At 42.0% G+C, this 22,960-nt stretch overlaps 1 protein-coding gene across 3 annotated transcripts in view; it reads left to right on the top strand.

Annotated features, from left to right (window-relative positions):
• cdk14 (cyclin dependent kinase 14) overlaps positions 1-22,960 on the top strand; it is a 238,532-nt gene that overhangs the window by 59,124 nt on the left and 156,448 nt on the right. Inside the window, exons 1-2 of one of the 3 annotated variants that reach the window (XM_080895579.1) lie at positions 7,429-7,519; positions 21,582-21,827. In XM_080895579.1, the coding sequence (XP_080751705.1) occupies positions 21,597-21,827 (231 nt within the window). In that variant the 5' untranslated portion in view covers positions 7,429-7,519; positions 21,582-21,596. Of the gene's footprint in view, positions 1-7,428; positions 7,520-21,379; positions 21,476-21,581; positions 21,828-22,960 lie in introns of those variants that run through there. The other 2 variants (XM_080895580.1, XM_080895578.1) reach the window with 2 other exon arrangements.

Below are 22,960 nucleotides of genomic sequence, written 5' to 3'. Positions count from 1 at the left end.
ATAACGTGGCGCACAGTGTGACGTCAAAAAATGCGCACATCTTTGACGCTGCGTTTTCTCCGTATTTCTAGTCCACACGTAAATGCAAAAACGGAGTTTTCAAAAATATCCACCCTGGCCGGAGTTTTCAAAAATCTTCGTTTTCAGTGACCAAAAACGCCGTTTACGTGTGGACGAAAGGTGCATAGAAAAATCTGCGTTTTCAAAAATACCCGGGTACGTGTGGACGTAGCGCATGCACCAGTTTATTGTATTTCCAGACTTGCTTTCGGCACAATTTACAGTGCACGCTACTCTGTTTTTTGTCAGACCTGAAATAGCAGAAATACCTTCACACTATGGAACTTCTATGGCTCTTCCGTTCGACAATCTCTCCGGCATTGGAACCATCATCTGTTTTCTCTTCGGTCACGCTCGGTTGATTTTTCTAGTCGGCACACTCATTTCCTCCGTTACCCGGGCGGCACGGCGGCTGGCTGCTTCCCAAACAAATACACATGTGCGGCTTGGCACTTGTGCTGTACGTAACAAGTCACGTGACGTGACGCTGCGGCTGTGATTGGTTCGGCTCTTCGCTACGTAATTTGGATTGGCTGTTCTTTTTTTTTTTTTTTTTTTAAGAGGACAAGAGCGGCGAGGTCTATCGCGATAGTTAAATTTTTCTATCGAGAAAAAGTTATATCGCGATACATATCGTTATCGTTGAACGTGCTCAGGTTGTTGAACTGCGTCAGGAGGGTCTCTCGTGCTTTCAGTTACTAATCTCTAATCTGAATATCATATCGATGCTGTAGCCTCTTAATGTCGCTTCGACTCATATTCTCTGCTCATCAGGTGGGCTTTTCATTGTCTGCAAGCGTTCACCTCTTAACCCCTGATAGTCGTACAGACACGTTATAGTTTCTGCGTTCGCATGTTAGCTGGGCACCACTTGGGTCTAAGTGATGTAGATTTCATCATCAGTCAGTGCTAATTTTTGGTGACCACATGACCAGTGTTCCCTCTAATTTTTCATGTATTTGAGTGAACACTCAAACTCCCTGAGCGGCCCCTTGGACCACTGTGAGCAACAGCAGACGTGTGCACTGTGGTCACGCCGGCATCTAATCCATCCAAGTTACATGTTTATTAAAATAATCAAATTACAGCATTTACATTTATGTTAGACGACTTTTAATTAACTGCTTTAGCCCACTTACAATGAAAATGTAAAATAAATCTTGTTCATGACCTGTGCAGTATGTTAACACTATTGGAAGGAAAAATAACTTCAACTCCAATTTTGAAAACAAAATTTTTTATAAAGCTGTGACTTGTATTATGAGTGTGAGTCTGTGGTCTGGGAGAGAGTCCTGTAACTCTCTGTCTGCAAAATACAGTATATAATGACCAATGTTGGGCAATTATTGTATAGTTACTTCTTCAAAAAAGTAACTGAGTTATGCAAACAACAAATTTTTTTGCAGCCAAGGCGTTTTTTTAAATAAACATTTCAAACTATTTACTAGTGATGGGATTTCCGGCTCTTTTTAGAGATCCGGCTCTTTCGGCTCGGCTCACTAAAAAGAGCCGACTCTTTTGGCTCCGAACCGGCTCTTCAGGTTGTTTTGTTGCTTTAATTAATTTATTATTAACAATAATATAAAATTATGCACAAAAGGAATTACTAATGTAAAAAAAAAGTGGTTTTATTTATATATGTTTATATATAAATATATACAGTGGCCCCTAGAGACAAAACGCATAGAAACTCCAAAGCATGTACAAACTCCAAAACACATTTCTTGCTTTAACTGAACTTCAAAGCAGAGCTACTAGATCACTTAAATTACACAATTGAAAGCATATGTGTATGGTTTGTGTATTTCTACACAAGCACTCATATATATATTCAAATAATTTTTTTAAAAAAAGTTCATTTACCTGTTACTACCACACACCAAATCAGGTCGTTGGTACTTGCTGGCTTGTGTAGCCTCTAGGTAACAAAAGCTCAACGCTGCGCCCAGCATCCTGGAGCACTTCTGTTGTGTTTTGTACGTGTTTTGGAGTTTTTACCGCCCCTCCCCCCTCTTCCAAGCGCAAAGCACAAGGCTCGCATGCGGAGTGAAGCGGAAAAAAGTGCGAGAGAGAGGGTGAGAGAAAGAAAGAAAAAAAAAACACGGCTCGCGATAAGGAGCCGGCTCGCGTCGTTCACTTCAAAGATCCGGCTCTAAGAGCCATTTCGTTCGCGAACGACACATCACTACTATTTACAGAACAATCAGCTGTTCTGCATCAAATCTGATGCCACACAAATTATTTGTGCCACTCCAAAAAATAATTTCTGTCCACTATGAGATGAAGGAGAACAACAGCCTGATACCTGCAGGCCTGACAACAGGAGATGTATCACTGCTGTAACACCTGTAACATTCAGCAGTCGCCTCATTGTTCTGACACACACAACAAAACTATTGACTACACTACACACTAACTACACACTAACTACACAAGATTTGTGCTAAACGTCGCAAATCTCTCACATCTCAAAACACCGCCGTCACTCCTAAAACTTCCTCCTGTATCTCAACAACTAAATGCCATGTTGCCATATCATTTTTTGATTGGTCCACATGGTACATTTTTCCACCAGTAGGAAAGGCTGGGGTTTTTGGTTCTGTTTTTGCTCACAGACTTTCGAGCGTTTTCCTTGTAAAACGCAGTTTTTACCGTTTCTTCCTGCAGTAAATATAAACGACAATAGTATTCAGGAAGAAAACCAAACATTGCAGATATTTTTATCATAACTCTGGTTTTACGTGGCCGATCAACACAATTTAAAAACTGCTATAAAGTCCACACTTTTTCCGTCAGTTGTTCCGTCTGTCCTGCTCACGTCTCCAATGGTTGTACACGTTGTCATTAACGTGGCTTCACTCCACATCAGCCGCTTTGCTAGCTAAACACCGGTGTCGACACATGAGGACGCTGTCAGAGCCTGTCAACCACGTTGGTTAGCTGCGTATATACGAATGTGAATCGCATCATTGGCTGGACTTTGGGATAAGGTGGCATCGTTCTAATCCCATACGGGAGCAGCCAGTCACTCACTGACTAACACTGCAAAACATAATTGTTAAAGTTTTAATTTTAATTTCAGTTCAGGTGAGATTTTCTTTTGTGCGCAGCGCAGATTTTCTGTGCGCAGAGACGTGCCAGCAGTGCGCAGCTTAGAGGGAACGTTGCACATGAACTCTTCCACAGAGACTTCATCAAATACAGACCCTCCCTCCTTCAGGTGGACTTTAAATAACTATTACAAAAATGCTTAACAGTGAACTCGACCATCCACACAGTTTGTGTGAGTGCGTTTTTATCTGCTTCGGACCAGAGTCAGGAGACCGTTTTCTGTGCACCACTGAATAATGAATGACCTACGGGCTTTTCACCCCAGCTCTGTGCTGTACCTCCCTGTTATGCATTTAGCCTGAATCTGTACACACGTGTGTGTGTGTGTGTGTGTGTGTGTGTGTGTGTGTGTCTGTGTGTGTGTGTGTGTGTGTGAGGCTATTTTTGGGGGGTTAAATCCTGTTAAAATGCAAATAACCTTCATTTTTCTGGTTTTAAGTGATTGCCGTCTGCTGCAGGTTTGAAATTGACTCCATTTTCAATCCAATCTGAGCCATCTTATTGTGGATTTCACACTTTCCTGCCACACTACGACACAATAGATATGGTGTGGTTCCTGTAGCAACAAGCCTGTCAGTCAAGGTCATCCATGACGGAGAGAAAGAGAAAACATGGGGAGGTAGGGGAAAGGGGTGGTGGTGAGTCTGAGCCAGAGTCCTAACAAAGAAAAGCTGTGCTGTTTGATGATGTGTATTTGTGATGGAGAATGTCATGATTTGGGAGGCAGCGTCTCCTCTGTAGGCACTGATGGCACTCATGAATTTAGGAAAGATGCTATGAGGGTCCACTTCAAAAGCACTCTGAGCTCACGTTGCTCCTTTGCTACTCCTATAAGCACTCCTTTTTCAACTGATCAGTAAGTTGTTTCAGTTGTGTACTCATTGCTGTGGTAATGTTACATTCACGTACAGTCATACATTCATCTGTCTTCATCTAGTGGTTGCTCAGAGAAATGACATTGTCAGACAACAAAACTGAAGCAACATAATCCACTTGACGATCATCTGCAGCGTTACTGCACCACTGTACCGCTGGCTTTGGGTCATGAGCGCATCAGACACACTTCACTTATTTATTGGATTCTAACTTTCATGATGATGATACACTATTGAGCTGAAACATTAACAACACAAATATGATGCAATGCCAGTTTTGTGCTCCAACATTCCTGAGCCCTGGACTCCAAAAGACCTCCCACGGTCTGTGATTACATCATGTTAGCAATCATTAGATAGATCCTTAACGTCTGTAAGCTGGAGGATCAGATCAGGCTTCTCCCACATTTGCCCCGACACCCTTTTGCTGGTTCATAGTTTTATCGATCCTACTGTTAGGAGGTGCACAAATTTCACAGTTTGGCCAAAGAAATCCTTAGATGAACATTTCAGAACTTCTACATAACAAACAATCAGTCAAAAATGCTAATTCAGCTTCTATGCCTTACACAAAAGGTATGTAGGGAGCAGCACAGGACCCCTGCACCATACGTAGTAGGTAACACTGACAACAAAGAGGCTGCTGACTGAGATAATGCATATCAGAAAGCATTAAAAGAAGAAGTTGGTGGGGGGAGGGTTGCAAAGTGGCTTACAGGGGACAGGTTGAAGTAACAAGTAAGAAACAAGAACTGTAGAGGGTTTATTAACAAGAGCTATAGGAGTGGCTACCACACACTCCTATAGCTTACAGTCAATCACCCCTAAGCCCACAGATTCAGCCTACTATGATTTTGCTAGTAATACTGGGTAGTAATTAGTAAACATTCTATCCTTGTCTACCTGTTTCATGCCCCAAATCAAAATGGCGCCTGTCCTATGGCAGGTCCTTAGTACCTACAGTCAAAAACCAAACCAGCTCTAGTCTCAACCCCATCTATGAAATATCAAAACCCATTCCTCCTGGACTCACAAGCACTGCTTAGAAGCACAGGAAGCACAAGCTGAGATAAAGTATATTTATAACAAAGTAAAGGATGAACATCAGACACGTGCACAGCAGCGTATTAATCAGGAGCCTTGATCAATATTCTACATGGGTTAGTACGACTGGATAAATGCAATTTGAGCGGCGTGATCAGATTATATAGTCATTATTTTATGGTCATGTGACACATTATTATTTACAAAGCCTTTATTAGAGAACAGTCACATTTGTTGCGTAAACCTGTATCCATATCTATAGGTTGTTTATCTGCGCAGCGCAGCAGGTATTATATAAGCAAACTCAGTGAATCTGTAAAAAGGACGGCCTGTTCATTGAAGTGGTAGTCAGACCTGCACCAGTGGGATAAGAATGAAATATCCTGAACTGTCAGGTGTTCTTTGAAACACCTTTGATGCCATTTAGGAACTGGTGAATTGACTATGAGCAGCATCAATTGCAAAAGTGGCACGCAGCGCTGTTAGACAAAGTCCGCACAGAGCAATCCGAGGTGTGGCTCTCTGCTCTTTAATTCCCAGTTTTAGTGCTAATCTGACCCAGCTTGTAGACTCATTCGGTTTGACATGAAGGCTCTTCATTTATATGTCCTGATCTGATACCCTGAACCCCGTACTTTAGAGCATTATGCGTGACAGCCCTTCATAACACCCAAGGTGCTCCAGGTTAATAGTTCACTGCTCTCATTGTTGCTGTATAGCTACAGCTCAGAAAGAAGAGCCGATACATGTTGGCCTAGGTTTACACACAGTGGGTATAAACTATTAAGAAAGAGACACCAGAGAATGTATTCCTCTATTTATCATCTTTGCAAGAGAGCTTGGTTAATGTTGTCATTTATTGCAAAGGATGATATAGACTACGTGCAATCTGTAACTAGTGGAAGTGAGTGGACAGATTACTAGGACTTATTTCTTTTTTGATGCTCTTTTAAATACGTAAAATTGCTAATGACAACAGAAGGCTGTAGCTTTTGAAAACGATGAAATAGTTCCTGATTCTTAGCCCAGTCAGGCTTTGTGATATTCTAACAGAAACCAGGAACCTATCCCAGTTGGCGTAGGACAGGAGGCAAGGTACAACCTGGACAGGCCACCAACCTATCACAGGGCAACACAGAGAGACAGACAACCATTTACACCGAATTTAGATCAGAGCTAATTAACCTAATCCCACTAACTGCATGCCTTTGGCCTGTTGGAGGAAGGTGGAGTACTCAGACACAAGAGACACCATGCACACTCCACACAGAAAGGTCCCCGCAAGATGGGGAATTTGAACCCACGACCTTCTTGCTATGAGTCGATGGTGCTACCATTACTACCGCTCCATCATGACACGCACTGTTTTATGGTCAAAGTTTCAAATAATGAGGTCGGACTCAGTACAGCTGATCCCTGAAGCCAAAAGCTTTGAATGCTTGGTTTCAGCAAAGGTTTTCCCCTCGTGGTTCTGTTTGACGACATAGAAACTGAACATCAATTCATCTCAGTGGAATCATCCATAACATGCATCTGTGCACTGTTTATATTCCTGAGCTGTTAAGGTGTTTAGTATTAGAGGGACCATATCAGAGCATATCTGAAGGGAAAAGTCTTTTTTTACAGCTAGACAATGTGGCATTTTTCCAGAATGAGGTCTAGATTATATTTAGGGAAGGTGTCAGGTGTATTCTTACACTACTCATCTCACGTCTTCCAGTTATGGTGAATGCTTTGGGCTGACAAAGGACCTCAGCCTCTGGTTTCACCTAAGGGGCTGTAGCCCTGTAATCAACACAGCTCATCTTCGTTTTACCTGGCTCAGCTCAGATTCTCTCTCTCTCTCTCTCTCTCTCTCTCACACACACACACACACACACACGCGTTGTGGCTGAATCACGGTAGTTTCAACTGGCTAGCGTAGCTGCTGCTGCTGCTGCTTTAGATACTGTTTGCTTCCTCATACTCCTCTGGGCTGTACCATCTCAGAGCAGAGCAGGGGTCCTCAAGGATTCCAGGATGTCCTCGCTGTCAGCCTCTTTCTCTTCTGTGTTGCTGTGTTGCATCCATTTGTAACAAACACCTCCACTCGACCACCTCCTCCATCATCACCTCCCTGTCACCTATGAGCCACAGAGCCTGCAGTCTCCCAGGGTGCTCGGCCAGAAACAACGTAGCCTCCTAATACCCTGAACTGTGTCTAATTTCACTCCCCCCTCTGCTTATAGTACAATCTCATCATTTCCAGCTTGCAAACCGAGCGGAAGAGAGGGAAGGGAGAGAGAGAGCGAGAGAGAGTGAAAGAGAGCGAGAGAGAGAAGGAGGGAGGGAGGGCGATGTTTTGAGCTGGTTTGCAGGAGGAGAGGTTGGCCTGAGTGCGTTCTGTCTGCTCTTCAGAGGCATCCAGGTGAGCTGTTTCCTCCTGGAAGGTAAGAGCAAGGCTGAGATTGGCGCTTGTTTTGTCCTGCATCCCTTGTCATCACCGCCACCCCGCCTCCACCTCCTCCTTTCTTCCCTTGCCTCAGCTGCATCCCTTCTGTTCGCGTGTGTGTAAATGAGCATGAATAGTATTCCCCAGACACACCACACATACACACGTAACACTGTACAATGTACAGATGTGCAAGGGCGTCAGCATATGTGCATTTAGGGGGAATGGATTTGATTTATGTGCGAGCATAGTGTGCGTACTAGGCTTTTTGTTCAGGACCGGAGTAATGATAGGCTGTCATACTGGCATGCATGACAGCCTGAAAGTAGTCCACCTGAGTATCAGTTTGTGTCAGTGGGGAGGATGTGATGAGGGACTCTGAGGGTAGAAGGGAAGTAGCGAGAAGACATTGAGTGTCTGTGCCAGTGTGTGTCTGCAGTTTTCGCAACAAAGTCAAATCTTAACGTCACTACTGTCAGCTCCCCTCCTTCTTTCCTTCACTCCCCCCCTCCCTCGTGCTAATAGGTAGCATTTCCGTTGTGGCGCTGAAATGGGTGCTGATGTGTACTCGTCTAATGGACGGGATGTTCCGCTGCAGCGTTTTTCTGCTCACTCTACAATATGATGTCCCACTTTGGGCAAATTTGCAACACGCTCCTCTTTTTCCGAGCCCGGAGGGATGGAATGTGGGCATTGTGGGGAGGATGAGCGAAAGGGGGAGAGAGAGAGGAAGACAGGGACAGGCCATTTACCATCTGTGGTAGCGTCTCGTGGATGTGTGCGAGCCTTTCTGCAGGGCCATATGCAGCTCCTTGGGAAGACAAGCCAAGCTGTTAGGAAGTAGAGAGAATAAGGAAGGAGGGCTGAAACAGGAGACACAGGGTGTAATCTGTTTGAGAGCATAAGTGTCAGAATAAAGAGCCAAATCGAGAGTAGTGTCCTCTTAATGGAGAAGCTTGAAAGGCTGTTCATGCTGCACTCAATGGAAGGCATAAGTGGAGGCAAACTTGGCTTCCTCTGTGTTTATATGTCTGCAGGAATACCTAACTGTGCAGCTCTACTTTACTTACTGTGGTCAGCTCCACTGTGACATCACTTATTGGTTTTGACTCTGACATGTTGGTTTGCGGGAGCCAGAAGTGACTATATTTGGAGTGCTGAGTAGCACAACTTAGTACTCCATCCTGTGCGAGTACCCGCGTACCTGCCAGTTACTACTAAGTTACAAACTAAGAAAATTTCACTCTACAAAACTGATACACAAACTTTTTGAATAGCAGTGGATTGTGATGCAGATAATTCAATTAAAATACTCCAAAAGGTGTTGACAGCAAGTTATACACAATCTAGAGGTCCAGTTAAGGTACTGAACATAGTGTGGTCAGGCCTAGCAGACATCCGTTTTTCCATACCAGGCTGTAAAAACATTGGAGTCTGTGGGGATTGACTTGCTTTTGGACCCAGACTTAAGTGGTCACTTGAGGAAACTATCTGGCACTTCTGCTCTGGCTTCATTCTTCAGCCAGAGCAGACGAGCCACACAAGACTTTGTAAGTCTTGGCTGTAAAAAACAATGGAGCAAAACAAACCAAAACAAAAAGATGTTATTTTGAGTGAGTCAGTATGTTTGAACTAATGATCTAGGTCAGACTAAATGTCATCTATAGCCAGCAGTATCCTTTCCAAGAACTCCATTCCAACTTCTTAGATGAATCCAATGACAGACAGTGTTTCCTCAGGGTGAGCTTGTCACAGGTGCAGCATATATTAGCCACACATTAGGTGTATTGTGATAAATCAAATCTTGGTGTTATCCAAGTCAAACCCAGCCCATGACTTTCAGGTCAGATTGGGACCACGGATCACTTGCTTATGCATCCAAAGTAGCTACAGTACATATTATAATAATGCCCAAATGTCTCTTCTTTCTGTTAAAAGTGTGATTGCCACATTGTATGTTTGGAAGGATATTGTTCTACTTTCAAAAGCCTTAGCATGACAAGCACTGTGTGGGACTCTGAGGCTGTTGCTATAATATGAAATCTTTATGTATAAACCCGACTTCAATTGGAACATGTGTTGGTTCTGCAGAATTGTTTTGACTTACTGTCCTATGAAGAGGAGGAGAGTTTTACAGTTGGACTTAGACATTAGTCTGGTTGTCTTGTCCTGGATCCCGTTGCCCTTTGTTTCCTGCTCTGGGGACTGTACTGTACTAAAGTTGAACAGTGTTGGGCCTATGTGCAGATCCACATGTTGGACACTGCTAAAACACAAACATGCGACTGTTACAACTTGTGTACAGCCTCTTCCCAAGAGTAAGCATCACTGTATGCCTCAAGTATTTGGATGAGGAATGGACATTTCTTGTTTATTGAAGTAAAAACAAGCTTGGTAAAGTTGATGCTTGTAAGACAAACACTACCTCTGATCACAGGTTAGATACCGCATAACCATATGAGCTAAGGTCTGTTTAGCTAAAAAGGTTGGTTGCTACCTATCCTTAAGGAATTTGTCAGAATTCAAGCTGCCAAGTTCAGGCAGTTGCAGTGGATATTTCCCTGACTATAATCCTACTGTGAGAGATGTGCTGTGAGAGGACTGGCTTTGTGAGACTGAAAACAAGCACAAAAACACAGCTTCCAAGCAAAAGCTTTTCTTACCCTGTGTTTGTACCACCACTTTGTCTTAACCTTGTCCTCGATGGATTGCACCCACTAAGACAAGTTTTGTTTGTCCAGGTTTGTAGGGATTACTACCAATACCTGCGCATCAAATAAATCCAGAGCATCAATATTGTCTGTACCGGCTCCTAGAAAGAGAAGTAAGGAATGGTCCCTTCAGTGTAAGACCCTCACCTAGGCAGGTCTCTGACAGCGAACACGATACTTTTATTCAGATGCAAATCCCTGGAGATGGAGTCAGTGGCACATGGTGTGATTCATATCATCAAGTGGCTACAAAGTGAATGTGTTTACTTTAGTGGCACTTGTGCTAATGAGTCAGTGGTAAATGCCCTATTAGACCTGAGATCTGCATCTAGTAATGCTGTTTTGTTATGCTGATTTCAAGTGGACTGTTACATAAAACTGGTTTTTAAATACTAGAGTGCTGCAGAGCAGAGTATGCTAGCGGTCATTAAGGGGCTTAACAATGCCAATAACATGATAGCGCTCTTGTGCGTCAAACACTCTGGTCCAGCCTCCAATACCTCAACAACAGCTAAATGAAGTGCCATGGAAGTTTATGCAAAGATATCCACTGACATTTACTCTTGTTTACTACACAGATTAACTATAAAGTTAGCTGTAACCTTAGTTATGGTACACAGCGGAAGACCAGAGCTGTGTTAGTTGTGTTTGCTGTGTTGGCCATGTTGGGGGATCACGGGGAGAGTTTTGACAAACAGCTGGATAATAATATTATAGTCAGTTGCCAAGCAGATGCTACAAAGATGCGTTACTGAGAATAGAGTAACTGTTGGAGATTATGTATGGGAATTTCAGGAGCAGGACCACGCCTCCAAACACGCTCCTTCCAGCTGTCATCTATATAGGTTCCCCTAGTTCTGCAAGCTGATCATTCTCGTTTACGTGCCCCACCCTCCCTCCCTCCTTCTTCTCCATTCTTCAACTTCTTCACTTCCGTTTAGTACATGGGGATCTGCCAGGCCCGGGAGCCGTCGCCAGTCCCCTTCAAGGCCTTCCCCAAACCACAGCTCAATTCATGTCAAAGCGTTCACTTTTTCCTACTAAAACGCTGTCAAACATAAATGAGGATGTGGGCCCAGCTAGTGAAATATCTTTATTTGTCTACAATATCTAAATGGGTAGAAGTATACAAGTCTTAACAGTTAACTGGTACATTGTGTTTAGCTAGGTCAATACTAGTTGAGGAATTCCAGCTCTCTTCCTCAGTGTGTCTTTTGTCCTGTCTCCCTCTAATCACTGCCAGAGGTTTCTTCCTGTTAAAAGGGAGTTTTTCCTCCCCATTCTCTCACTAGCAGTTGTCTAATTGCTGGGGTTTTATCTGTACGGTCGTTGCGTTCCAATATAAAGCACCTTGAGGCAGCTGTTGGTGTGATTTGGTGGTATTTAAACAAAACTGAATTGAATTGAAATTCTCCAGCCTAGATACTCAAATGAGATCAAATGAGTTGAACTGTAACTAAAAAGCACTGTCAATATGGAGAAGCTTTACATTTTCCCTTTGAAAGAAACACAACATTATAACTGACTTAAGTGTTTGTGATAGCCTCCCAGCGTGGCGGTGTACCCAGAATCTGTAATGAATCCTCAGAGCAGCCCTTGTCTTCAGGGAGACAAAATCAGAAAATTGCCACTAGCACTTCTGCATTATAAAAAAGCAAAATGTTGCTCTGCTCATTAAATTGTTTTTATTCTAATGCTGCACTCTTGGCTTGGGTTTCACAGCCTTATGTGACAGTGTTTGATGATGAGCGAGGGCTAACGTGCCAGGGCTTAGGAAGGAGCGAAGTCAGAGGGGGGCGGAGGTTGAGGTAAGGAGCTGGCGACGTCACAGCTGTTCTCTTGAGTGACCGAGCACTGTCCTGAAGCTGGAACAACTGGGAAGTGAGCCAATTTAGTCATTTATGTCTCTGGACCTTTCGTTCTCCAGTGTCCCAATCAGAGGCAATGACTGGCTACACTAATCAGGGAGGTAGGAGGGTTGCCTGAGTCATTAACTGGCCAGAACACTTCCTCCTCCAGGAAGGTAACTGGACCTCAGAAGCTTCGGTCATTCTAAGAGACGAGGCTGGTTGGCACTGGTCACTGAACCTGAGATACTGATGCACATGGGTGATATTTGTAAGACATTTCACACAGTGATGCAGTGATAGATGCCGAAGCGTCTTTGCAAAACGACATCTTATAGTTTGTTATTCATTAAGCCTGTTCCCAAGCTTATTCTATAGGACTGCATGACAAATACAAGCAGTAGTTCTAATGTTTCTACAGTAAATTCTAGTATATTCTTAAAGATTATTAGGACACCTAATTAAAACTGAATGTTTGAATCCAGACCGAGTTCAGAGTTTAGTATATTCTGACAGCATTTCATGTTAACATCCATCGACATGTTGAAACACAGTCAGTAAATGCTGTCAAGCAACCAGTGTGATCCTGGACAGACCTCTGCACATCTCTGAAATCGCTGTTATTGGGTTTTTTAATATGAGAGGTCCGTAACAAACATAAACTGTGATATTTAGAGTTTTACCCTCTGTCGTTACGAGCTGAGTAATTAAACTCAGGGTTCTAGTTTCATTATTCATTATAAATTCAGTTTGGGAAAATAATATTACTAATTACTGTTATTACTTTAATAATAATACTTACTTTTATAGTTAGATCCAATGCTTGATTCTCTGCCTGTGCAGTCTTAGAATCATCAGTCTTGGAGCTGCCTGTCCGAGTCTATGCTTGTTTTTGACTTTAAGTAGTCCCGCGAGATATTTGTCCATTAGGGCTGCCACAAACGATTATTTTGATAGTCGACTAGTCACCGATTATTTTTGCGATTAGTCGACTAATCAGATCATCATCCATTAGATGTAAAACTACAGCTTATTGCACCAGCAGCATCTGCTCTTATATAACTATCATTAGCTTACAGCTTTAAGCTTTTAAGGTCTGTGCTAACTAAAAATAAAGACAAGATGATAGTTTATTAAATTTTAATGAAATTTGCAATTGTTTCGGTGAAGTTTAATAAACTCCTTGCTATCTAAAATATAACAGGACACCGGAGTAAATTCTGAGCATCTCACACTTCTGATAATCAGCTGTCTGCTTGACGTTTATTCAGCTGTGCAAAAACTATAACTTTAATCTCAGCCAAACTGATTTACTCAGGAACAAATAAAATACTAAAAAAAAAAAAGCCAAACAATAACATTTTAATTTATCTAAGTGACTCATATATATTTAACCTGAGTAGCGAAAGACAGCGGTGGGTTTGAAAACGATTTGCGGGGAGTCCGGTGTTCTCACGGCGCTAGTGAGCCTAGCCCCCGGATCGCTAACGAGCTAGTGGGTAACAGACGTCTCCGAAAACGTCGGAGCGCTTTTGAAAATATGTGGTGTCCTGATAAACTGAGCAGATATTTGAGGTTTCCACAGCTACATTCTCGCCTGAAAATATGTTAAACGTTTATTTTGTGACCCAGAAAGAATAATAAGAGTAACATTAAAACTAACTAGCTGCTGCCATTGTTGGAAACTGCGCTGGGCCGCGCTATGAATTCTGGGACACAGCTGCTTCTTCTTCTTCTTCTTCTTCTTCTTCTTCTTCTTCTTCGGGGTTTAACGGTAGCTGACATCCTTGTACATGCAATGCTGCCATCTTCTGTTTCAGTCCGTTATTACACTCTTAAATCCTGCCACTTATTCCTGCGTCTTTTGTGATCTTACAAAGTTTCAAACGACGCGTCGACTATTAAATCAGTCGTCGACGATTTTGATAGTCGACGTAATCGTGACTAGTCGACAAATCGTGGCAGCCCTATTGTCCATGATCATTTCTTTGAGTAGTGATGCCATAAATTATGTAGCGTTTGATTTTCCTACATTTTTATCAGGCCAATACTCTGATACAACACATCTTCTGAATGTTTCCATCCTTTTCAGTGTAATTCTCCTTGAGCCTCACAGTTCACCTGTAAATGGAGTTAATTCATAGCTTCTTGTAATTCCTATGCTGTTAAGGAACAAGGTCACATGGATTTAACTGAGAGGTAGTAACTGCATCTTTTTCACTTTCTTCACTTTTCTGAGCTTCACAGTATATTTTCTTGCCAGTCACCTCCTCTAGCTCTACCCACTACAAAGGAGAGAGAAAGAGACACACTGTCTCCAGCATGTCTGCCACAGGGTCTCATCAGGGGTGAGATGCCCAAGACCCTTCACCCACACCAAATTTACTTTAAGGTTGTAAAGTTGGGCATTTTCACCTACAGTAGGAGTTCATGCAAACTGACTGACCTGTACTTCTGTGTGGCCTTCGTTTTTCAAGCATGCCATCTGTTACTCTAATAGCGTCAAAAACATGTATTATTTATTATATTAAATCAAAGCATTGTAAAATTAGATCTCACCTCTTCTTTTACGTGTGCCTGTGTGACTGTTCTGTAAAGTGGGCTCAGTTAAAGGCTAACTTTCATTTGTGATTTCTGCCTATTGCATCGACTGTGCGGATGCTCAGCTGCTGATGTTTCTCCAAAGTCTACTGAGTGCATCTCTAAAACATGTCAACGTTGCTTTGTGTCGTTGAAGTGGAGATTAATGATGTTATGTCTCCCTTTCAAGGACTTACTCAGAAGTAAGTAATATGTTGTCATTGTCTCACCGCTGTGGGATTTCTAGATGTCAAAGCCTGTTGAAGGTGGTCCAAATGCAAGATGAGGTGAAAATATGAGAACTGCAAATGCAGTACGTATCGCTGCAATGAAAAGTCTCTATCTAGGCCATAATTTATCTGTTGGGATACTTTTATTCCACCACGTATGATAATTAAGACTCTCATCCACAATATCTTAGGGCTGGCATTCAAAATGATGAAGACCCACAGCAGATCCATTTGCATGTTTTATTTTTCTGGTGCATTTAATGAGTGCCAGCAGAACTCAAGGATACTGGAAACTAGGTGTGTGTGTGCCAAAAAGGGAGCTGCAATACTTCATAACAAAGTAACTTCTGTAATATGTTAAAACTTCCAACTCAGTATTTTCATACTTGCACAGAGACAGTCTCATCATTTAAGGTTGACCCTATAGGTCGAGCTGTGGGACTGAGTACAGATGACGTGTTGCCTGACTTTGTCTTCATGAAGTGTGTCCACACCATGTGCAAAATGGAAATGCATTCGTGCTGTGGGTTGAGCCTCAATGTGAGCCAAGTTTCCATGGTTGATAGCTTTGAGTTAGCACGAGCACACAAGTAGGCTTTATGGCTTATTGGTCTTTTATGGCCTCTGAGGTTCTTGTCATCGTTCAAGCTAATGTCATCAGTAACTACTCCTGTGGAGATGGTTGCATTAGTGTGGTCCTGGCTGCGCTCGTTCCTGCCCTGGATTTTCATCACCGTATGACAACACTACGATAAGATGAATATTCAGTGATCCCTGTGGGGCAAAGGGGTCAGTGCAGAATAAATTATAGATAGCAAAACAATGTAGTTTGTTTATTTGTCTCTGTGTGTGTTGGTATATCAGAGTGTTGATGGTGGAGGGTAGTAGTGATTAAAGAGGCTGTCCTTCAATAAGAATCGATATGGTGTAATTGCATCTGCGGCGGGTTTTCCCTGTCTTGGTGGGGTGTTCCTGTCTTGGCAACAGAGAAAAGCCAGATGCAGCAAGGCCTCTACATACCGCCGTAAACCAGTCAGTCTGGATGGATGATAATATGTAGCACACTGTCTTTCCCCAAAGCGTTTTTAAGAAGTAAATATCGTGGTCATGTTGCCTGCTTACACATCCAGAGGGCACGAAGAAACAATGGGATTCAGTTTGAGTCATGTTTCTGGCCATCTGACAATTCTTTGTGCAGTACTCTTTGTTTAGCCCTGTCCTCATTGCCAACTCATGAGAGAAATACCTCTTTAGCTGCTAAGCTCAAATATATCCACTGCCTATCTGCTGCTTGTTACTGAGCAGGTAGTGTGCAGCTGCCACAGCATGCAGAAATACAACTTTATGAGATTGATGAGACTCATCTGGAGGTTTGATTACCACCTCACTCAGTCCTGTACAAGGTTTAGTCAGTATAATTTGGGTCTACATATCTCAAAGCTGTTTGAAATTTGCATCGCATAATCAGCTCAGACAGCTTGCTCCATTTATCTTCCTTTTTTCAATCAAACCTAAATGAAAATGTTAGAAAATAGTATATAATGTCTAGAGTTGTTATCTTCAGCCAAGACAGAGAAAAGTTGAAAGCTAAAATATTCCCAATTAGAAAAGCTTTCACTATTATGTAAATAATATGTGCCTTTTTGTGTTTAATTGTTGTATTTAGGTTGCCCAGGTCTGCGAGGCTGCCCAGGAGAGTTTGCAAGCCACTGTCAAACCCATCTCTACTGTTTTTCAATTTACAGCATGTAGTGCGGTATAGATTCTCTGGTGGGTGAATATGATTCATATGATTCACACATATGATTCAGATGGCCCCGCCCCTCTCTGAGCCTGGTTTCTTCCTGTTAAAAGGAAGTTTTTCCTTCCCACTGTCGCCAAAGTGCTTGCTCATAGGGGGTCATATGATTGTTGGGTTTTTCTCTGTATGTATTATTGTAGGGTCTACTGTGCAATATAAAGCGCCTTCAGGTGACTGTTGTTGTGATTTGGTGCTGTATAAATAAAACTAAAATTGAATTGAATTTGTTACTTGATTGTTATCTGCTGCTGAGTCTCTTTAGCACTGCTAGAATTGCAGCCACTAGAAGAACACCTGTTCAATCAGTAAAATGAGTTTCACTTTGATCTGCTGACACACTAAAGCGAAAATAAACTTCGTTTTAAAGTAAAGTTTAAATATATCCAGTTTAAAATTTTCAGAGCTCTAATGTGCGGCTGCCATGTAAGGAATTAGCAGCAGCCCTGAGAACGCGCTCAGCTTTGAAATAACTTGAAATAAGAAGTTTGTTTTACCACTGTGTGCACTAAATCACAAGAGTCATGATTTTATTCAGCAATAATCGCTCATCTTATTTGCAACACTGTTACATTTTTCTGTTATTTTTAAACATTAGCTTTTTGTTCTTGTGGAAAGTAAAACGCTATTAGATGAAGCCGTGGATAAAACAGGTTTAGGATTTTTAGCAGATCAAAGTTGCTTAATGCCTGACCTTGATGGTTGATATGTGCAGTGGGATATTCTCAGTGCTAGACTTTTCACAGAGCCTCTGTGTGTAATTGCTCAGTGAGTTTGGGATCCACGCTGCTTATTTTAATCTCAGTAGTTTGGTAAGTGACATGTGCAACCAGTGACCGCCAGGACATTTTAGGCTGCTAATTTACCCATGCAGTTTTCCACTTTAGCTGTTAAATGTGATGTGTGATGTGGATTCAGTGTTGAACATTTACTCATTCACTAGTCCATCTATGAATTTCAGGGTCGTGACTGCAATTAAGCAAGAAAGCAGCCTGTGTAATCTGGTCCTGGGCAGCAGTGATGTAACTCACACATGGCTACTGTATTATTTGGGTATTACTCTAATTAGCATTGCCACTGGTTAATTTTTAAATGAGGGCAAGACAGTCAATACCATTGTGCGGTATTCCAGAAGCCTGTAACTTAGTTCTGCATTAACCGTTTTATCCTTCTTTTATTAGTTGGTTTCACTGACGTGCGTGTCCTTCATGCCTTCATGCCTCTGGTTTCTTATAATTCTCTGATGTTGACTTCTTGGAACCTAGACATCTTTAAACAGACACTCTCATCAAATATTGATGCCTTGTAGTGCGATAGGTCCTAAATGACTGCATTTGTTTTTGTTAGTTTAATGTGCTGCTCCAGATGACAACTGCTGTCACTGAGGACATGCTGGATGTGCATGGGACTCAGCTATATTCTCATTACCGTGTGTGACTCCAACCTCCTCATTTCTTTTTATTTTCTCCACATCTTACTCCGGTGTATTACTTGGCCCAGTTTACGCGCTCGTTTGCCTAAACGTGTTCTTATGTCACTCCCTTGCTTGGAGTTTAATTTCATGCTTGAAATCTTCTGAATAAAAGTGGCCGCATTGCTTAACTTTTTTTAAACTGAGCTAATATGAAAAAAGTGATTTTGAATTTGACTGACAAGAAAGAATTGTCTTCAGAGAATCAGTCAAAACTGTAAAATATTTGCTGAATTTGTAAATATTATTTAACTTGCAATTGAAAGTAGGAAAACATCGATCATGGTTATCTGACTTTGTGGAGATGTTGGACTAAATATGTTGCATGTAGGTATGCAATTTTTATGCAATTGATTGAATACTTTATTTAAAGCTGCAGAGGGTTCAGTGTGTGTCAAGTCCAGATGTCAGTTGGTTCATACAGGTTTGAGAATATCTTGTTACCTTTTAAGTGTGATACTTCCAATAATTGAATTTTGATCTCTCGGACTTGAAGCTTTGAAGCTGCACATCCTCTCCACTTTAGAGCTAAAGCTGTTTAGCTGGAAGAGCTACAGTGTGCAGTGAAAGCATCATTATTCTGGGTTGCCAGTGAGATGTCAGTATTGCAGTCGGTGGGGAGATTTGCAGCTGTTGTAACTGACTCGTAATTACTAAAAAATACTTGGTTGGATGGATGGGAGGTGTAATTTAACTTGTAATTACTCAAGTTATCTGGACACCTGCAGGTGGGTGACAAAATGCTTATTGGATTGGTTTGACATTCATCTAAGTGGTGTAAAGTGCTCTCTAACAGGTCAGGAGATTTACAGTATTGGGGTTGCGATCTAGTGACGGTCACAGAATATGAGCCACCTGTATTAACTGATGCTTTAAGGGGACATGCAGACCTACCATTGCAATATTCCAAGACCCTCCCACTGTCTTCGCTGCGTGGGGTAAACATTTTGCTCTTCACTTTAATTTTTCCTCTGATTGTACATCATCATCATTACAGACCTGTAGTTTCGTTTATACAATATGATATCTTAAAAACAGGAATAACTGTTTCACCCTTTGCACTGAGCGAAATTCTTCAGCAATCCATCATGTCTCCACATTTTGCTGATAGAAAAGGAAAAGTCTTCAGAAATAGTTCTCCAGACTTCTTGAAGGACCTTAAAAGGTCTTCTTTGGATGCTGGCTGCCTTTTGTTCTGTTGTCTCTCGCAATGATCCCAGACCAATCCAAGACTGATAGTGTTCCATTATGTGCTTTTCTACCCAGATATGATTTTACTGCAGTGTACTTGGGATCATTGTCATGAGGAAAAATAAAGCAAATGTCAATCAGATGCTCTCTAGATGGTATTATGTGGTGGATCAAACTCTGTCAGTACTTTTGAGTGTTTGTAATTCCATCAGTTTTGACAAGATCTCCAACTGCAGCTCCAACCATAACAGAGCTTCTACCATGGCTGTAGACGCTCACTGCCAAGCTTCTCTTCTCAACACCTTCGTACTGACATTACTTAGAGCCCAAAATGTCTTTAAAGTTTGGATTAATCACTCCAAAGCCCTTTTTCCCATTGATTTTTCAATCTACTTCTTGTGTAATTTTGCGTACATCAACCTTTGTTTACCTTCCTTAAGAACGGCTTCTTGACAGTCGCCCTTCCACCAAGACATTTGTGATGAGGTTTCAGCAAACAGTAGGTGCCAGTAAGGGCCAGATTCATTTCTTCCTATTTTGTAAGGACATGGCTTTGAAAATATGTTTACATTAGGATATGTTTCCTTTTGTCCTCTATTTGTCCAGTTTTCCCCAATTTTTTAACCCTTGTATGGTGTTCGGGTCTGTGAGACCCGTGTTCAGTTTTTTTCAAAAGAAAAATTAAACAATTAATTATTTTTTCACGTGTAAATGTGTTGTGTCTTTCCACTCACTCCACTTGATTATTATGGGCAGGGATAGCTCAGTAGGTAAAGTGGTCGCCTCATGATCGGAAGGTCGGCGGTTCGAATCCACTTAACGGCTACCCTGAGGTACCCCTGAGCAAGGTACCGTCCCTACACACTGCTCCCCGGGCGCCTGCTTAGTGGGCTGCCCACTGCTTCACTGAGTGAATGGGTCAAATGCAGAGAAAAACAAGTAATTTCCCCATGGGGATCAATAAAGTATCCATTATTATTATTATAACTGATTTATTTATAACATTTTATATAAAAGAAAAACGAGAAGCACATTAATTCATAAATGTGATCTAACAAAGGTAAAGGGAAAAAATTAACCATGTTTGCTGTTCATATGTCTTGTAATTGGGATGAAGTAAACATCTGTTGAGTAATTTAACATAAAATTGTTTGATAGTGTTAATTTGGAAAGCCAAAACTCTAGCGGGTCCACCAGACCCATGAACACTGGCTGAGTAACAAAAATACGAACACCACACAAGGGTTAAAGACATACTGTACTGCCTTTCAAGTTTTTCTTATAGATTAGTGTTAAGTGGCTTAAATATTCTGAAAATAGTCAGATACCATGACTGGGCTGAAAATGAGTGGAACACCAGTCCATGTCTCTCTTCGAGGGATAGCTCAAGACTTTTGAACAGTGCTGTATAATGCACCCTGGATCTGGTTTTCAGTAATCTGTGGTAACCTAACCTCCCGATCAATAGCTGCTGCTTTTATATTATTCTTTTATAACATCTTATCACATTAGCGTGACAGGGAAGGGGGCTTGCGCTGTGAAAAAAGCTGCATTGTGTCCAATGAAACCTGGCCTGTGTAAAGAGCAAACCAGTGAGCTGCAAGACGACTCCTCCTTGTGTTTTAGAGTAATTAGAACTTCTTCCTGCTGCGGAGTTCAGACCTAAATATTTAATCTTGAATGGAACCGTGGCAAAACATGTCATGCTGCCTGGGTCTTTTGTGTCTCGTACACACAGTCCGTGGTGGCAGAGCAGCTGCTAAGGCGCTTTTTGTTGTAAATAGTTGGTGAGTACTGGGGGCTGTGCCCGGTGGGCGTGTTGGAGACATTCTGTAGCATGTCTGCACAATTGTCTGAACGCGTAGATGTGTGTCAGAGATAAGGTGGGACTGTGTGTATGCGCAGTCTAGGGACAGCGGCAGCAGCCGGCAGCGAGTGCATGTGCAGCAGAGCTGACGGAGGCTGGAGCTGTTTTGATCAGAGAAAAGAGAGATGGAGATAAAAAGGCTCTCATCCTAGCAAAGAGGTAGCAGTGAGGCTCTACAGGGAGGGAAGAGACCCAGGCTGACAGAAAGATGAAAAACAGGCAGGATCTGGATGACAGTCAGTTTTTTGGCTGAACACTGGTAATCGCAGATGGACTATTTTTTTCCCTCTTAATGCTCACATTTATCTTCACCCTCCTTTCTTCACTTCACTTCTCTTCTCCTTCCCCTTCCCCTCTTTTGACAGATATGTGTCACAAAGATGTCCACACGCAGCTGCCAGGGAACAGACTCTGTCATCAAGCCCCTGGACACCATCCCTGAAGACAAGAAAGTGAGAGTTCAGCGCACGCAGAGTGGCTTCGACCCGTTTGAGAAGCCCGCCAGTCAGGTGAAAAGGGTCCACTCTGAGAACAATGCCTGCATCAACGCCAAGAGCTCAACTGCTGGCAAAGAGTCCCCCAAATTGCGCCGCCACTCCAGCCCTAGTTCTGTAAGTGCACCTCTCCAGCAGCATAGAAAACAGCACAGTATAGTGTCGAAGAACCAAATGCACAACTTCTAATTTTTTACACCCTTGAATATCAAAAACTTTTGGACATTAGCCTTAATGAGGGGCTGAGTATACGTGGCAGTTTGCACTCCTTTTAGCTATTTCGACAGGAGGAGGATTATAACTTGTTCAAAGTGGTGATAATTGGCTCCACATAACAACACTGATTTATGTTACTGTACGAAGTTTGAAGTGCTGTTCAATATTAATGAATCCCATTGCTTAAGAATCTAATGCTAGGGTGTTAGTCTTACTTATGTATTCACCAAGGAGCAACCAAAAAATAAGGAAACTAACTTCTCAGGAGTAGGCACGGAAAATTAATGGGTGTAGTGTATCAACGTATCATATTGGAACTTTCATTTAACATTCATGCCTAATGATAAAAGTTGTACATGCATCAAGCAAGTCACCTGTTAAAGATGCTAGCAAAATCAGCGATTGGCCTTCCTGGGAAGAATAATTGTGTTCACTTTTAGTTTTAAAAGTAGAAATTCGTTACGTTTGGGGGCTTGTCTGGGATCATCAGCGGTAGAGACATGGACCTCAATTAATGCACAACAGTTAAGTGGCGCTGTTCATTAATAAACAAAAATACTTAGTTGACTGACAAGCATTTCTGTTAACAACTTACGATGAGTGTTTAAACATCTACTGCAGCTGACTGGTCATATGCATACCTAGTTGTAGTGCAGGCTCTAACCAGCCAAATACAAATATGGTGAAAGACTAGTGTGGATGCAGGTGCAGCAATGTCAATTGACTTTAAAATAGAAGAAGATACTGTAAATTGATCATTACAGTGGGTAGTTACCCTTTTTTATCTGATCACAGCCTGCTAGACTCATCCTAATGGCTAAAACTTCATTATCTTGCGTTGTGAAGTTACACAATATGATTGTTATTGTCCTATGACACCTTCTGATAATCAGTGACACCTGCTGTCAGAACAGTGTAGTGAGAAAAGCTACAATTTGTGCTCTTATTAATTATGCATGCACTGAAAGAGCAGGTTGTTAATAACAGAATAATCCGTGAGCAAAGGCTCTCTTATAGAATGGTTCAACTCCAGT

Source organism: Rhamphochromis sp. 'chilingali', assembly GCF_963969265.1.
Source record: "Rhamphochromis sp. 'chilingali' genome assembly, chromosome: 11".
Classification (NCBI taxonomy): Eukaryota; Metazoa; Chordata; class Actinopteri; order Cichliformes; family Cichlidae; genus Rhamphochromis; species Rhamphochromis sp. 'chilingali'.
The sequence above is the reverse complement of the archived record's forward strand: the minus strand, read 5'-3'. Positions and strand labels throughout refer to the sequence as shown.